Below are 19,301 nucleotides of genomic sequence, written 5' to 3' on the forward strand. Positions count from 1 at the left end.
CATTATCAAACTATAGCGCCTTTATTTTCCAAAAAATGTGTTTCATAAATCAGTAATGCAAGCCCCTCTGCAAATCAGAAGTGAAAAAGGTTACTTACCGGAACGCATGAACATTTTCAGAGATCACGTCACAGAATTACGTCATGACATAAAGGGACGTCTAAAACAAGTAAACTGAGGAAACCTGAGCTTATCGTTCGATGCCGTGCACAAATATTAAAAAAAAAACTATTTAAAATACATTTAAAAACATGGCAAAAATTACGAATATGACGTATTAAAAGTAAATTCGACTTTCTTTCATCACTGCTGTAAATCATCTGCTTTTTTTACTCAGGAAGTTCAGATTATTCCAATTGTTTTAGATAAACCTTGTTTGATACGCTTAATTTTAGGCTACCACAAGTCATTATCTAAATAACTCTCCAAGGCAGCTCAAGTGTCCTTTTAAGGCGAGTAAATTCATTTCCAACGAGGACTTTTCCGGAAGACCGGGTGGCGTCTTGTAAAACGTTGTTTAGATATAATTTTGTCCGCTTCTTGCCTTTTAGTTCCTAATTTATCGGGTTTAGGTCCCATATCGATTTAGATTTTGTCCCAACTATTATGTATTAGTCATATTTTAGTCTTATTCGGAACTTTGTTTTATTTTGACTATGATGTTGTGTTTTAATTTCGTTCTTATTGCTGGAGTCTTCTCTCAAGAACTTTTGATTTTGCCAATTTAAGCCATGTTAACGCAAAACAATTTTGTGCTAATTGGGTTTATAATTCGTTAAACTTTCTATTTTAGAGGATATAGAATTACATTTCCCCCCTTATTTGCTCCGATTTCAATTCATTGTCGTCATTTACATTTAAACGCAAAGAGATGTCTTCTTATTTTATACATTCATTTTGCCATTCATTATAAAGTTATTTCCATCGAAAAAGAAATGCTAAACTTAATAATGTAATTCCAAGCAACATATCGCATAGGAAAAATCAAAATTTTACGTAAAGCAAGCAAACTGTTTTACGTATAGAAACGTAAGGGAACATACGCTAATTTTATGAAATATAATTAACAACAATATTGGTTTGTTCAAATCTTTAAACTTGAGCGAAATCATTAACTGAAATACACAAATCTACTCCTGCCATTGACTTAAGTCTTGTAAGACACTGCCTTTGTGCCCTGTGATAAATAGGAAATTTATTAATATGGTAGCACTAAATCAATGCCTATAAATATCTTTTAATTACTATTTTTTCCTAACTCGGTATGTAAAAAATTAGGTTTATTTATCCTGGTTGGTCCACGGGTCATGTGGTTCAATAAGTTTATAAAATGAGTATACCGTTATAGGTATAGATATTTTCAAACTAAGTTTTTAAACCCAGAACATATTCTTATATTGACGGCGATAAAACAAACAAATTTAAGTGTATATGCGATGTTGACGTTGAATTTTTATACTAAAGGTTTAGAAATACAAACATTTATAAGTTACTATTCAACACATTAAAGTTGCTATTTTTTCATAAATTTGGTTCAACTACAAAGTCTGTTTTATTATAATGTAAAGCTGTTATTATCGACGATAACAAAAAGGCGATAAACAAAATGGCACAGTGCAACAAAATATGTAGACATTACTGTTTATTGATGTTAAATGTTTTGTACAGGTAATATTAGTGCCCACTACTCCGGTGTCACAGCAATTGAATCGACTCTGGTTGGTGGCGGAGGTGGAGGCGCCCGTGGCCTTGTTTTCACGTTTGAAACACACGCTGGTTCGCCAGATAACTTATCCTGTGTATTTGACTGAGAAGACACTTTTCTGTGCTTATAATTTTCGATTCCAACCGGTTTAGGTTGTTCTTCAGCGTTCGATAACTGATTAGCGTCGCAAGAAGTTTCATCTGATCGATCTTCGGCACCTTTGGAACGATTATATACCGCCGGCTTTCTTATTCTATTGAGTTGTGAAGTTTCTTTGTCAGTGTCATTTTGTAACCGAACATTTGTTCGCTCACGATTAGCCTCCATAGAGGATATGGTAGGAAATGAAACGCCATCAATATCTTCAAGTTTGGGTGGAACCACAACTTGATCAGTATTGTCAGTACATCTGGATAGGTAAACATCAGTTCTGTTGCTATCATTGTAATTTCTTCGAAATTTGCGGCCTCTTCCTTTTACCCTTTCTCCAGTTTTATCTTTTTCAATCGCCCTCATCAACGAGCTGGTTGAATCGCTGGAAAACGCGTCACTAAGCTTTTCGCATTTCTGTTGACGTGCTATAAAAATCATGTTTATTTATCTTAGTGAAACTAGAAACACTTTTTATTTACTACGAACCACATTTTTACGAAGAAGATATTTTACACTTATGTACCATTTTTTTATAGAACTGCTCGAAAACTTGAAATCTATAAAGGTAATTAGTACCGTTTATTGATCGAGCTGCTGCAACAGATGCTGATGAGCCATGAAGACCGGAATCACGAAACTCGTTGAAAACCACGTCTTTGTGATTTTCTACTTTAACAGTTAGGTTGGCATCGCGATCTACGTTGTTGTAGAAATAATGAAGATAAAAACAGACCGGATTAGACACGACGCTAAACAAATACATTTTTTTTTATTCAGGGATGCCCGACATTCGTCTTATATTCTGATAACCTAGGACCGAAAATACTGTAAACCTTTAAACTATAGAAATTGACACGGCACAGGCTCACTGCCACGCAAGCCATAGGCCTGTCACGCCAAAATTGGTCCGGCCAAAATCGGTCCGGCCGGATTTGGTCGTAATCAAGCGCCAAAACTGGTCCGGCCGGATCGATTTTGGTCGTAATCAAGCGCCAGAACTGGTCCGGTCGGATCGATTTTTTACCAGAAATGCCAAAACAGCCGCTAAAACAGGTCCGGCTAGGCCAAAACTGGTCCGGCCGAACCCTAACCCCAGACCTGTTTTAGCGGCTGTTTCAACGCCAAAATTGATCCGACCGGATCAGTTTTGGCCCCGGACCAAATTTCGCGTTACAGGCCCATGCCTTTGTTGGTACCACCATCGCGCACAATATGCTAGAAATTGTCAACTGCCCAAATTGTGGTTTTCTGTTTTAAATTTGAGTACAGGTTCCAATCCACTATTATCAAACATTCCTACAATATTGTGTTATACTTGTTCTCAATAATAACTAAGTTAATTAAAAAGTTGTCAAGTTTTTAGATATAGAAAAGGGAAGTTTAATGCGACCCTATTTGATATGTACACGTATTTGATAACGATATTTCGTTTGAATTCAAATGAAGCCCTGGTCGTCACATGAATGTTATAAGCCGAACAAATGATTTAACCCAAATGAGTGAACCATCCATATGTGGATAAAGTTATAGCTGTTGGCCTACCACACCTCTGGCGTGCGGTCCATTAGAATCATCTAGCAATCTGGTTTGAGTTGTGTTCATTGCAGAAGTATTTGTTGAACAACTGTAAGTAAATCATTAAGTTACTCATACAAAATACAATGAGTGCACACTGCACAGAAACACCACTTAGAACCAAAAAAATTAAAAAAAACTTTCCGGACCGGTAACGAGAATTTGATAAGCACAAAGGTTTCATTTTATCGCGGACAGTTGGTTAGAACCACTGATCTAAACCAGAGTTTTTTGAAGCAGGGTTCATTGTTTTATGCAAGAAATAGCCAACTTTTTTGCTTTTTACGCCATGTAATTCGCACGGAAATAGTTTTTTTCTAACATAAAAACAAATCAACCAGAAACTAGTAATCCTTTCTTCTCTTGATTATTAAACAACAAACAATTACGTTCAGGTAAGTGGGTCTATTTCCAAAATGTTTCATTTTAGAATCGATTTAAAAATTAACTTGTGCAAACATGTAGGCAAAGTTTACCTCCAAAGACCACTAGGGGATTTGATATGAATAAATGTCCAGGCGGCTAACTAAGCTCACCAGTATGTGTTCTTCAGTGGTGAATGTAAACCGGAACGGCATTCTGGTAAAATATTTTTTGCAGATACGCCTTGGCCTACCATTTTTTTACCATACCATGTGTTTTTTCGCCAGGCCATCCCGCAATCGCCATAAATGTGCGATTGCTATTTAAACCAAGATTTCAAATGCATTTTTACAACATCGAACGATAACCTCAGGTTTCATAGGGTTACTTTTTTAGACGTCCTGTTGTTGGCGTAACATGCGTTTAACATTCAGGAAAAAATGTTTTTAAGAAGGGGCGGCCAGTAGCATATAGCCTATATTCGAAAAACATTAAACCTAAATTTGATTTGAAAAATAATGATCCAACTTACTGTATTTACCTTAATCTCTCATTTGACAAATTCAAAGTTTACATTTCAGAAAGAGTTTTTGGCTTATGTGTTTACTATAAAGTTAAAGTCTACACAAAGTAAAACCAATGTGTTCCTAATAGGTCAAAATTTTTATTTTATAGGTCAAATTTTTTCATTTTTTAGGTCAGAAAATAATAGCCTTGGTAAAGAGATTAATAGGAGATAATCCTTAAAATGTTTTGATCAATATATGAAAGATAGAATCCGTTGCTTAAATTTTTGTAATAGCCTACTGGGCGTATAAAAGTGGACGGGTTTTTATTTAAAACAAAAAGTAAGTTTGAAAAAACTAGGAAAAAAAACAAAAAAAATACGTTCGTCTCTAAAACGATTGTATTACTATAATAAATAGAAACACTAGAACTAAACTATTTTAAAACTTACTATGAAGTGTTAAAAAATCTTGACCATGAATTTATAGTTTTTTTGCTGGCCACCCAAAACAGCGGTGGTAAGGCAACAATTAACATCAGAGTGTATTTGACAATAAACAATGTAGCCGAGGGCTTTGTTCCAACTTTAAAATCTAAAATAAAACTTAGGAATATTAACACATTTTAGAAGTGTATTCAGAATACTACAAAAGTACAGTAGTCTTGCGACGTGCAATTATAGGATGTCTGTAATTTAATGCAATAATTAAAAAACGGAAATCCATCTTGTACTGTACTACCGAAAGCAATTTTGGGATAATGTATAAGTTAGTGTTTTTTTACGCCTTTCCGCAACATGCGTTAATGACCTCGTTACAGTTGGTAAAACCGTTACTTGACTATACGCTTTGTTAACGCTTACATCCGCAATAGGGCAAGGTACATTATGTTTACTTGATACTGGTTGATTTTGGGGATCCACTAAGGAAGGGCATGGGACAGCATATTTTGTGCAGGATTCAATGTACCAGGCATTCGTCCACTGGTGTCGGTTGATATCCTCCACAACATAAAGTATAATTAGCCCAATCTGCAAATAGAGTTTTGAAACAGAAGTAAATTATAAAGCAGGTTGTGCCATTTAGAAGATTGTGCCAAGTATATGCAACGGGTTACTACAGATACCAAAAGTATTAAAACTTAACATGATCTAACCATATAGTAAAAACAATGATTAGTGAAATATAGTTTAATATCAAAAACAGTGATTTACAGAAACATTTTTACAGAAACCTTATTTTTCAATTAAGTAACCTTTCCCCCAAAAATAATAAAAGAATTAATCCCAATTTTTGGGAAACTTCGTCCTCATAAACAGAGGACTGGAGATATGCTTCGATTGAAAACACTGGTAATGGTTACATCACAAACCCGATCGTCGATTGGTTTTCCGAAGCAACTGTCATTAAAACAATTCTTAGACTGGCGGTTGTACTTAGACTGGCGGTTGTCCTTTTACTTCAAAAATTTTTTAGTTAAATTTTTTTGTTTTTATTTCTGTTTTTCTTTTAACAAATAGTACTTCGCGACCCCTCCAAAAAACCTCTTGCGACCCCTTGGGCTTTACGACCCCCAGGTTAGGAATCACTTTTTTCGAAGGAAGCATACCTGGGGAACGATAAAAAGAACGCTAAAGACTCCGATGCGAAGCATGAACTTTGCGAGTTTTTCTTTATTTTCTTCGTCGTTTTCTAAACTTTTTCTAACCCGGTTTAGGCAAATGAAACCTATAAAAAAGACAAACTACGCAATTGGTTTTTGAACAACACAGAAATAAACATAGTGATAGCCATTTTTGTATAATTATATATTTGGTTGAAATGATTAAAGCATTTCACCGCACAAAAAGTCAAGGCAATATATTTTAAACACATTAAAGTTAGAATTTTTAAACACATTAAAGTTAAACACATTATATTTTTTAAACACATTAAAGTTAAACACATTAAAGTTAGAACACTATATACTGATCTGTTCATAAGTTTAATGGTGAAAATAACGGCCTAAATAGACATAAAAAGCGACATGCTTTATTATTCGTGCGACTAAAGTGTATATAAACGGGTGTAACTGATGTGGCCTTCATATCACTGATGATGGCATGAGCATTTGCCGAAACGTTTGAATAATAAAGCATGTCGCTTTTTATGTCTATTTGGGCCGTTATTTTCACCATTAAACATTGAAGTTAACTATTTAAAAACACAATTTTTCATAGTTTAAACTATGGCCACGTCCTTTTTGCGAATTCTTACTGAAACGCAAACCATCGTGGTGTTTGTAAAGAGCGCGTTAGTGTGCTGTGCATACACAGACCCGGCATGACAGCAAATAACTGTACTTAACCTATAGGTTAAAATGTCAGAGTAACCACGTAGTGATTAAAATTTTAAATATACCCTGTGGAGCACTACTTAAAATAAGGAGTAAAGGAAATTCAAACAATGTATTTAAATAAATTCGAACTCCATCAAAAACAAATACGTTACACGAGAGCACATTAATTGGGCATTTAAAACGTTAATAACCAAGTGAAAATACACTTGTTATTTGCAACTCGAGGTGCAGCCTCAGCATACGCACCCTCAACATATAAATTAACCTTTTCTCGGTCGCGGACCAATCCAAACTCAGCAAGTTTTCGGCGGAAACACATATAAGACCTACAAATCAACAATTTCTAAAGCAGACTAATCTATATTTGCATTTACTGCGTTATAATAAAGGCAAATGCGCAGTAATAAAGACATAATTAGATCTAAGTCGTCTAAATAAGACCAAAACCTGTCGAAATAAGTCCTGAATTCATTGCAAAAAGACCTGAATGGATAAAACAATGCCTAAAACTGAAGGAGGTGGTATGGGATGATCACGAGACATATTTCTGGCAACGGCTGTTTTTGGTGTCGACGCTTAGTTGAACAGCGTTGTTGGAGCGCCGCTGTTTTGGCATCGGGTTGTTCGCTCCAGTTTGGGATTAAGGGCGGGTAATGACTAGGGTTAGAAACTACGTTAGGGTTGGAATTATTAGGGGAGTTAGTTTGTGGTGAAGTTAGAGATGGAGTTTGGGGGTAGATTAAACGTTGCTTATAAATTATTCTGGCCATTTAGCTCTCCGACGGGTTTAGGCCTTATTCAGATATACGTCACAACGACTATTAGGTATTAGTCCTGTTTGATTTTACTCCGAACTGTGTTATGTTCCGGCGTTAAAGTTGTTCTAAATTTCTCTTATTGCTGGCTAGTGTCCGTTTAGTCGATGTATTGTAAGAAATGTGAAACTAACATTCTCAAAATACGGAACTACCATTTATAAATGTGTATACTTTGCATTTACCCACCTGCCAACAGCACTGTAACTCCTACCAGCAAGTATAAACACATCGGCAATAGAAGAAAATACTTTAGGCCGTTTGAGTCGTGGATGCCAACAAAACACACACCTACAATTATAAACTGAATTGGTTATCATATTTCATATATTCCAGTTTTCTGAAATGCACTCTCTTATAAACACTTGTTCGTGGCAAAGTGCAAATGGATAATTCCATGTTCGTAATCTATAACGAAATTTTCGGAGACGCCATTCAGTCATGAGTATAAATAATTTAGTACGTTGGTGTTTGTCCTTTATTTTGCAGGAAACAGCAGGCACTTGTTGCATTGCGCTACCTTTCATCAACTAACAAAAAACGAGTAATAGTAAAGCAAGGTGAATCTAAGTCTCCTCGTCATAATAATTGAAAGTTTAACCATTAAAAATGGTATACTCTGAGATATTAGCGATAACTTAAAAAATAACAAAAACGCACGATATAGAAAGCAAATTGTATTATATGTGAAAATTCAAGATAAATAAACCAATTTTATAACAATTAGCCTAATGAAAACATTTCATTTCAACCCAAGTCGTTCAAAAAACATAAGTATAAGGTCAAGTCATTTGCCAAAAGAATTAAGTCAGGTCAAGTCATTTGGTACAAAAAACTTAAGTCAGGTTAGGTCGTTGGAAAAAAGTAACTTAAATGCTTATTGACTTAAGTCATTACAACAGTGGGTAGTATCGATGCCCGTTAATTGCCATTCTGAGTGGTATAGTATTCGTATTCGAACGCTACTACGGTGATTTCGGTGCCGATCTGATACAAAGCTAATGTTGTATTATTTAAGCAATATTTAAAAATTTAGCGCAACGTTTTCTGAAGTGAAAATAAATTGATGGAAAAATAGACTTAATTCTCAACGCTCAACCAAATGTAGGCCTAATAGTCTTAAAAATGGCAGTAAAATTCGTTTGTTATAGTCAAATTTCGCTTTTTAATGAGATGTTTGGGCCGGACAAAATATTCCAAAACTAGACGTTGTGTGGAATGGGGACGTGACACCCTGGTTTTATGTGGTTACACCGAGAAGTAAAAAATAAAACTATGCGATTTTTTGTTTCTAATCTCCAGTTTTAAATAGGTAGGTTCTTCATAATACGTTCCAATTAAGATGTTATTAAATGCCATTTTCTAATTTCTGGAGATATACAGGTATACAGCACTCTGCTCCGATGGGCCAGCCACTATACGTTGCATAAATAAAAATTATTACCTGACACGTTATCACCCTCAACTTTGTTAAAAACAATCACAACCATTGTTTGGAAAACTGGAAGAGTCCATGCAACCGCGTGATATATAAGCCAGTGTTTCTCTATTGCCTCACTTCCCCATTTAAATCCAGCTGCCAGCAGCCAAGTTATTGTTAAGATAAGCCACCAGATTGCACCATTAACTAAAAAAACACAAAATGTTAAACTAAAGATTAAAAGGCCGTGATTAACAAGTTGTTGTACTCAGTATACCCAAACTATAGTGAATACATGTAAGTAAGAAAATGGTAATTGCCTGTGTTTTACACATTGTTTATCTTTTACACATGACATTGATTTTACGCACATATATTTTTCGAAGAATTTTCGTCAAAATTGTAATCAAACATTTGTCAATTATACAATTATACCCAATTCATTCCTATATAGGTTTTAACATTTACCGATGAAATAATAAAGAAGCATGAAAAGTAGTGTACAGATACGCCGATGTGCTCCTTTTACCAAGGCATAACCTTGAATTACTTCATTTTCTTCATTCACTATCTGGAAAAAAACAACAACACGCAAATGTAATCTATTGATTGAGGGTATAACAAAAAATATCTCTAAAAGATAGCTTTTAAGACATATTTTATTGTTTATAAAACATAATAAAATAAAATCATCCTACAGCCTTAGAACTGGACTGTGTTTGGTGGAAGACTATGTAAGTATTCTGAACTTAGTAAATTTGGTAAAAATAACAAGTTTATTCGGACCGCGAAAACATCTTGCTTGATATTATCGAATCGGAGCCAATACCCGATGACAAGCGGTAGTATCGGTTCTCATTAAGGTGGTGTCGGTGCCGATACGATCCCAATTTAATACTGAAAATTCATCAATGATTTTCGATTCAACGCAACGATTTTTTTTAATTCGTAACGCTTAAACATATTTTGGCCTAATAGCTTAAAAATTGCCCTATGACCGCTTTAATTCATCAATTATGCTTTTTTAATCATCGTCATGACGTCACATGGTATCGGGTCGGATCTCGAAAGAAAAAAAGTATCGGACATCCGTACAACACGTAGGAACTGTCAGGTCGTCTGTCGCATCAAATGTGGTTTAAAATATTTCGTTTAATGTCAAGCACCATAGAAAGAATCGACTTATACTTGTAGTTGGTCGCTTATACAAGTACGTGTGCAGCTTTAGACCAGGTTAATAAATTCGTCATTGAATTACCGCAGACAATAAAATGTAAAAGAAATATTCTTGCTTTCGTATCAGATCTTAAGACTGTTTATAAAAACATTTATAAAACATAAAATCATTTTTTTTAATATTACAGAAATATGTAATAGTACTACTTGGCATTTTACAAATGTTTGCTATTTTTACAGAAACTGATGATGCCTATTAATAAGGCGAAATATATAGATCATCACATTGAACTATTTCACTAAAACTATGTTTTTCACTACCAACATTCATTACATGTCATGAGCTGGAAAATATGCTGCAACCTTTTTCACTTTCGGCACACTAACAGTGCTAAAACAATTGGTGGCACACCAACAGTATATATATACCCATAACAAAAAGAGCGTTTATGATAACATGCGTAGAAAGTTTCCAGCGCATGGTTGGCCGCTGTTACAAAAAATATTTTCAAAATATGTCTTGAGGCAATCGGAAGTAACACACGCTTGAAAAAAGTTTTTTAGGAAAGTTCATAAAATTATCCCTGGATTTTTATTTCATACTATCAAAATGCCTGTCTTGGTGTACATTTTTTCTGTTAATTCTACTAGTTTTCAAACAAAAATGCACGTAAAACCTCCGGGAACACTGCGGCACACCTGCCATGGTCTTACGGCTCACTCGTTGCGGAGCACTGACCTAGATTAATACGTGTTGCCCAAGAATTCAACAATATTATGGTTTATTTCGCATTCTTAGAGACAAAAATCTATCAATATTTTTACAGTGCAGGCAATCTTCTTTCTTTAACCTTAACAGCTAACCTTGTGATGCTAGTTGCAGTACTGCGCATGTACGTTAAATAACAATACAGAATAGTATGTGAATAATGAATTGTATTGATAAAATAACATTGTGTTGTTCGGTGGTGATATGTGGGACAAAATATTCATTATTATACGTTGAATAAATAAAAAAAACATGTCCTTTATACAATAAATGTAAACCTAGAAATCAGAAAAAAATCAAATATTAATAATCCCTTTGAGGGATTTTTTAACAAAACAAAAACATATAATATATCGCAAAACATGAATAACAAACTTTAAGTTTGTAGATACCAACAAAAAGCTACGCGAACCACTAGGTATCTGTGGATTTGCGGATTTTGGATAAGAGCCACTTGGCGGATTTGCCATTCAAAAGAACATTAACGATGATAGCAATATTTTTTATTAATTTAGCATCCAATTAAAAAAAAATAATATAAACAAAGTGAGTTATACAAATAACTACTGACTCACCTTATCATTACACGAGGCTTGTTCGCCCAGTGAGAATCCTACAAGAAATACTACGGAAACAACAAAATAGGAAAGGGCATAGAATAAAATCGGTCGCTCGGGATAACAAAATCTAAAACGAGACACAAACATTGTTAGAAATCGTTTTTTTTAAATCCATTTCAATTTTTTGTTTTTTCCACTTACCGCTTGGTGTCTATGGCAAAAGTAAGAAGAACGAATGAGGTGACAAATAAGCAAACGATGGAAAGTGCGCACACATAACTACGCACCGCAACCAACTCTTCTTTGTCAAGGTACATATTTGGACAGGGAGCAGTGCAGTTTTCCAACGTCAGAAAATTGTACCTTTATAAAATATAAAAAGCAAAGGTGCTATTTAGTGATGTATTTTTAACTAATTAAAACGTTCCATCTGGTATTACATAGGGCCTTTTTGGTATACATCGCTTATTAAATAGTAAATATATTTTGTCTCTGGTTCAAATCCCAAATCTTCAAACCAGAAAATAACTCGAAATCATTTCGCTTTACACGTGGCAATTCATCTCTCCCTATAGCAGTGCTTCTCAACCTTTGCTTCGTGGCCCTGTTTGAAAGACTCTCAATCTCCGTGCCCCCTTCTTTACGTCAAAACAATATACAGCCATTAAACGAAATAAACAAATAAACGCATTTACTTTCTATAAATTTAACAAATCAGCCATTTAATTTAAATTAACTTAGTTATTACAAAGCTTGTTATATTTTTAATATTTTGTTAGAGAGTTATGCCCGTAGCCCCCAAAGACCTGTCCGTAAGATATATCATTAGGTGGACAACATATTTATTATTAGGTGGTCTTTATTGGTTCAAAGAAATAAAAAACAATTAAAAACATTTCTTTAAATGACGCATTTTAAATAAAAACATTTGAATAAAACGCAGTTTTTTTGTACAACATTTCCTCGATTTATACCAGAGGTTCCCATGATTGAGTCTTTTCCCCCCAAGTAGTACGAAAGAGAACTTTAAGGGTGCTCAACGGTTCTATACACTGGCACTTCCGTGCCGCTACATACATGGCTTGTAAGTTATTCCTTGTATTGTATTTTAAAGATTTCGTTGTAGTGTATTGCTGTAAAGACAGTTAAAATAGTGTTTGGTATATACCTGATAGCATTAATTGTAGGCATGTAAAGTGGCAATCAATCGTTGACCAATATTAAGTGTGTTTTCAATTTTACTACTGATACCACAATATATATGTATATATATATATTTATGATTCCTTAAAAGGTTTTGATTACTCTTGCTTCTTTATTCATCGATTACATGACGCAACAAACAAATGAAAGTTTACCTAAAAGTTTGTTATTTCTTAAAATATGGATTTTTGATAAAAATGAATCTATCTATAACCTTGTTATATGTATAACTCTTACGTAATCTTGTTTTTAATATTGCTAATTAACCGACATACCCCATATGGCCCGGTGGCGACTTTAGATCTGCTGGGCAGGTTACTGTGAAGCTGTTCGGATTAATTTCCTTTATGCCGGTACCCTGATGTTCATCTTTACTTGGTGCGTCAGCCAACTTTCTTAAAACTGGCGTAACTACGTCATCCCCGCTGGCAGGAATGCACACCTATAATACAAAAAATAAAGGGGATTTTTGTTTTCGGGTGTGTCGATTTTGATTATTTTACGATTTTTGTTTTCGGGTTTGGGTATTTAAAAATATTTTACAACATAAAACTGCTTTTAAGATATCTGGATAAGTTTTTATTATTAAGTTAACAAAAATGTAACCGCAAATTATGTTCTTCAATATATTTAAAACAAAAATAATAAAAGGCCGCAAATTATTGTCAATATATTTAATTTTTTCAAATGATTCCAAAACAGCTTCCCCGATATCGTACATTGTGAATACCGATTCTAGATGTTCACGTCAAATGTTTACTGCAGGGGTGGGCAACCTTTTTAACACAAGGGCCAGTAAGGAAATGTAATGCTTACAGGAGGGCCGCACATCAAATAAACACTAATTCATATTTTTAGCTTTTACTAGAAAAACTAATGCGCTACTAGGCTGCAACTACGGCAGTTTTGCCTGTGCTGTCTACATGTGGACAGTGGCGTAGCCAGCCGAATTTTTTTTTTTTTTGGGGGGGGCAAAAAGGTGGATTTTTTTGTTTAGCTTTTGTCATTGTATTAACTGCCGTAACAAACACAAATAACAATGCTAGCCGTTTGAGCACCAACTAACTGGGTGTTAACGCCAATACTCAAAAAACAGTCAAAGAGCAAAAACTGTTTAAAAGTAGTAAAACTACATTATTGTATAGCAAACGTTATATTAACTACATCGTTTGTGACGTAGCAATACATGACAATTGAAGGTATAGCATGTCTGTGATCGACTGTTGTGGTACTGCTCATAAATACTACAAAACAAATTATTAAGAGTAAAACATTTATAAATTTTTTTTTGGGGGGGCATGGCCCCTCAGACCCCCCCCCCCCCTGGCTACGCTTGTGCATGTAGATACGGAAATAACTTTTCCTACAATTCCAATGACGCCTTTCTCATACGGATCGGCTCAGTAAGAATTAATTAACAGTCTTAATTCAAAACCAGCTGTTAAAAACAACATCTCAGTCAATATGCGTGGCAAAAGTCTGTTACACCTTGACCATACTAGACAAGTGTAATCGTTGCAAAACAATTCTTTATCATAACCACGTGACACAAGTAAAACTTTATGAGTGGAGATTGTTTTGTAAAAGATGCTTCCCATTCTAGTTCAACTGCGCTAGTGTAGCGGTGCAGCCTATGGGTATGGGTTACATCGCACTTCAAACAGGAAACTAATAGAGCAAAAGTCCCAACATGGCGCACACTCCTAGCCTTATTTAGGGAAAAACAGCTGGAAGAAGGTGAAGGGCCGCACAAAAATAGAAAAGCGGGCGGCACGTTGCCCACCTGGTTTACTGCTTTTGTTGGATTACACACGTCTGGTTTAGAGAAGAATTACACTTAGTGATTGCATTTTGTGGCCTGTGAGTTTCAATTGAGCTGCTGTAGTAATATTTTTTTCATAATTTATAGACGGCACAGAACTACCACAGAAAATATAAATTCGATCGAAGCGCAACAATGAATTTAAAACGAATAATTTTGCAAAAAAAAATATTTAAGAGATCGCAAGAGTGAACATGTTGCGTTTTGTCTGAAAAGAAAATCATACATAAAAACAAATAAGATTCAAAAATTCTGTATGTTTTATTTCTTAACAACTTATAGTTTGAGGCAGGGGTGTCCAACAAGCGGCACGCGTGCCAAATGTGGCACGCGACCTAATAAAAAATGGCACGCGAGCCCCCCTCCAAAACACTAAAATTGTTATTTAACCAATTGTCCAAAAAGCTCAATTTGTTATTCAGCCAATTGTCAAAAAAATCCAATTTGTTACTCAGCTAATTGCCAAAAAATACTAAATTTGTTGTTCAGCCAACTGCTATTGTTTTGTTACCTATAAAACAAACGCGGCAATCACAACAACTAACAACTACTTTTGATATTGTAACATTATACTGTATAATGGAGGCTAGCATTTACATATTTATATAGCTTGGTGTGAAGAAGCAAAAGTCAGCTCACCGACGAACACTTAACCACAATATTGCGAATTCCTACTACACAGTTTTCCATGTGTAAATAAACGTTTTAATTTTTGATAAAAAAGCGCTTTTAATATTAAAAAGAATTGGTTACCCAACTTTGGCACGGGAAGAAGTTATAAGATAAAAATTGGCACGCCGGCATGTTTGAGTTGGACACCCCTGGTTTGAGGGCATGCCTGGAGCCGTCCCTGGTATAGAGTGAGGTACACATATACATAGGCTATAGCGCAATTATACAAAAAAGGTAACGCTTGATTTTAATTTTGTGCACGCTAGACTTTCCTAGTGAACATGTTCTACAAAAATACGCTAATAAACATTTAAAAATGTGAAGTCGAACTGGCACCGAAAATAACGAGAATTCGTTTTCCTGCGAGCTGTATTTTGACCAGGTATTATACACTCAAATATTCACGATAAGTGAACTATCTAACCTTCTAATTAGTGCTATTATCATATTACTACTAGTTCAGTGGTTTCCAAAAACCTGGTGGTCGCAATGTACTATTTGTTAAACAAAAAATCGACAAGAAAAAAAAACACCATAAACTAAAAACATAGCAGTAGGAAGCAGCAAGCTCCCGCTGTATTTATAACATTTACTTCGGTAAGTAGTCTCGTTTGTAAGAACTGTTACATCATAAAACTACAATGCACATTTATTCTTTACGCAGATAAACCTTCAACCGTAGCTGTAGTTATTATTGCATGCTTATGAACTAATTCCGGGCATTTTTTCCCAAATTTGATTTAGTTTTTCTGGAAATGATTACATTTTCCTAATTTGTATATAATTGTAATTTGATTTATGTTTTATTTACAAAAAATTGGGAGGTGAAAAATTAGAGGGGGCGCGACGACAAAAAGGTTTGGGAACCACTAGTCGGACACATACTCCTATTTTGCTAACATAAAAATATTTATTGCAAACATTTTAAAATTAATGAATATTTACAAATGACTTAATCAACCATAAAAGTTCAATGCAACACATCTTACTCTTCCGTTATCCAGAAGGGCCTCACTCCATGGTGACGAAGCGCGACGAACCAAAAGCATGCTGTTTGCCTCGCCAACGTATCCCTGCTCTTCTTGTAAAGATGTAGTCCCAGTACTTCTGGCGATGCTCGGAAAATGATGACAATCAAAGTTAGTAGGCCATTGGATGCCAAACATTTTAGAAATTACTTTACAGTCGCTGCGTACCTTATCGCACAATTCGCGACATGGTGGAACAACTCCCCGATCGGTACAAACTGGCGAATGTACCGCGCATAGAAACAGTTTAATATAACGGGAGCATTCAGTAGAAACAAATTGATGCAAGAAAGCAAGGCTTTCACGCACTTCGTATTCCGATTGTTCTCCGGCAAAAGTCGGGTAGGTTGTATAGTTGTAAGGCCAAGGCAGAAAGTCTGCTGCAGACGAACTATCACTTCCAAGACACAAGGAGGCAACAACTGGAGTGCACCGAGGATACGGTTGGGAGTCGACATTCATGACAACTCTCAACAAAATTAAAATAATAATTTTTAACATAATGAACTTTTCGTTACATGGTGGTCTACTGCGAAAAGTAGCGCAGTTAAATATCGAAACAAATTTGTTTTCATGATTTGCCGACCTGTGTTCCATTTCTTGGTTAAACTTTTAAAACAAATTCTGAATTAATCAACCGCAACTTGGCCACGAAACACTTAGTTGGCTACCTTTATCTAATTAACCTAATTTCTCCCAACAACAATAAAAATAATAATCTCAGTAACAACGTTAGCTTGCACCTAAACAATAATAAGCACACATTTAATTAAATAATAACATCACTTACACTGGTTTAGAGAAATAATGTATTCGCCCTTCAGGCACAGTGATAACCAAATTTACCACGATTAGCAAATGCAGCCAAAAATCCCATGATTATATTTCTAAGGTTTAGAATTGTTAATAGAACCGTACTTTTTTGTAAATAATGAATGCGTTTTTTTATAATGTGTCGCATTAAAGTCAAGCAAGTATTTTTTTGTTTCTAGGTAGACTATAAATTTAGAATATGACAATAGCCTATTTTAAAGAACAACTGACTTGGCTGTAAATCTAAGGCGATTCTTGTATCATACAAACAGACAATAGGTGCTTATATTCGTGACACTACCAAAATGGTAGAAAAAGTTATATAGAACACACCGTTGGTAAACAAAGCACAAATTTTAATACCCATAGAAATGTTTTGAACCGTAAGCATAACATGCTTTAGAATTCTAGAATTCTTGCGATCTTTTTATGTAAAAGCTACACGCTCTAGGTGCGCTGAACGTCGATTGGACCGTTTAAACACTTGGACGGGGTTGGGTAAACCATAGCCTACACTGGGCCGTTGTATGTTTATCAACTTGTATTTCGGAAAAATGACAAACCACTTGCACAATGAGGCATAATGAAGTTTATAAAACTGATCCCTGACCTAATATGTCGTGGCCAATCAGTCTTTTTTCTTAAATTATGACATTTATTTGTCAACTCATACACACAACACGTCAGTAGTTATTACTACAGGATGAACTGTTCCTATGGACGGAAAGACTATGTGGTCCGACTTGTACAGTATACATATGTACAGAAAACATAAGGGCAAACCTTTCGTCGACTAAAAGTAGATATTTTAGGGGGACTCAATCACATGCTGTAGTTAGCACACCAAATTACTAATTAGCTGTCGTCAAAAAGGTTCAAACAATGAAAACAAGGCTGTATGTTCCATTATACAACCTTTCAGAGTAAACACTTTGCTTACCAAGAGAAATCTTTTATGGCATTTATCGATTTGTTTGCCTTAGTTTGTGTTTGTCGCTATGCAGTAAAAAACATTGTACATTGACAAAATGTTTACATTTAATTCCTTCTTGTTGTAGGCCCATCTCTGCTAAGCTTTACTTTATCTCTTTGCTGATCATAAGAAAAGAAAGATTCGAACAAACTGCACACTAACAACAACAAAGCTTTGCGTCCTGAAGTAGTACTTGACATGTTTTCAATACGTTGGGATTGCGCTTTCAACGACAACCGCCGACAAGCTATCAATAATTAACAACGTCTACGTATTTAACACGCGTAGTCGTAGGCCTATATTGAATGAACAGAAAAATTGTATCAATGGAATAAGATATAAGGAAAAAATTAATCCAGCTACTCTTAAATACCGAAACTCTACTTCTCTACCACAAACCGACAGTCTCTATGGTGCGTGTTTTAAACATTCTTGACAAATGTTAACTGGTATCACACACCCTCCCATGGGAAATTGTTTAATGTTCTGACAACTAAACGAATCCACCATACAAAAGTGGAATTTCAACTATTTAAACACAAAGTGGATTGCGATAGGTCATTGTAATACAATACCGTTACAATGTAAAACCAATCCACTTTTACAATGTTAACGTTTATTAGGTTGTTCTAAAGGTAATACGACTGCTACAAAATAAACTGTAAAACTATAGGCTGAATGCTTCGTATTGTAGGAAAATGTTACAGCAAAACGTGCTTCAACATCTAAACTAACTGTAAAACCTTTAGAACTGGCGGTAGTCATATTAATACACAATTTCGTCAGGGCAGTAGTGCTGGAGTTCTGTCTTCCGCAGCTTAACTCGCTGTTGACACAAGCGACGAACGCACGAAAAAGGGGATAAGGACGGCGATTTGCCATTGTCCACAAAATTGTCGATGCTTGTTGAGACTGTACAGCACAGTTTTCGACTGGAGCGATATTAGATCTTATCTAACCATAGAACTACCTGAAATCCCCGTATCTACGTTCGATTGCGTGCCGTAGTTCTTCAACTTGGGTTACATGGAAACCGCTTAACATTTTAATATTCTTTTAGATAACAGAAAGTATATTTTTAATGGCCAAAAGAATTAACTTACATTGTAATGTTATAAATAACCATTTTTGATGGATGAATTCCCTAACTTTAAAATAAGTACTTTCAATTTTTAAAAATACACGGAGGCTATTTTCGTGCTTACAAAGGCGTCTATGGTTTGAGAAGGGATTATAATGACACAGATATACCTTGATCGACTGTTGATGTATTAAATGTGTTTTTGGCCGGGTGGCTAAAGTCGCAGTCACTAAACAAGGACCGCATAAGACGAAACCCGTTTCAAATTGTAGAAAATAGATGTTTTTTTTTGTTTAACTTAACCTTCCAGTTATTGTCAATAAACGCGC

At 35.1% G+C, this 19,301-nt stretch overlaps 1 protein-coding gene across 1 annotated transcript; it reads right to left on the reverse strand.

Moving 5' to 3' along the window:
• Positions 1–1,384: 1,384 nt before the first annotated feature.
• On the reverse strand, positions 1,385–16,630 carry LOC146136208 (frizzled-2-like). Its single transcript, XM_083395102.1, has 13 exons — positions 16,067–16,630; positions 12,859–13,025; positions 11,582–11,743; positions 11,396–11,507; positions 9,344–9,446; positions 8,900–9,082; positions 7,645–7,746; positions 5,912–6,030; positions 5,198–5,333; positions 4,755–4,896; positions 3,406–3,482; positions 2,435–2,554; positions 1,385–2,283 (listed from the first exon to the last, which is right to left on the reverse strand). The coding sequence occupies exons 1-13, from the start codon at positions 16,604–16,606 to the stop codon at positions 1,685–1,687; spliced, it is 2,562 nt and encodes an 853-aa protein (XP_083251228.1). The 5' UTR covers positions 16,607–16,630; the 3' UTR covers positions 1,385–1,684.
• Positions 16,631–19,301: the final 2,671 nt, after the last annotated feature.

The sequence above is a fragment of the Ascidiella aspersa genome, chromosome 8, assembly GCF_963924565.1.
Source record: "Ascidiella aspersa chromosome 8, kaAscAspe10.2, whole genome shotgun sequence".
In the NCBI taxonomy this organism is placed as follows: Eukaryota; Metazoa; Chordata; class Ascidiacea; order Phlebobranchia; family Ascidiidae; genus Ascidiella; species Ascidiella aspersa.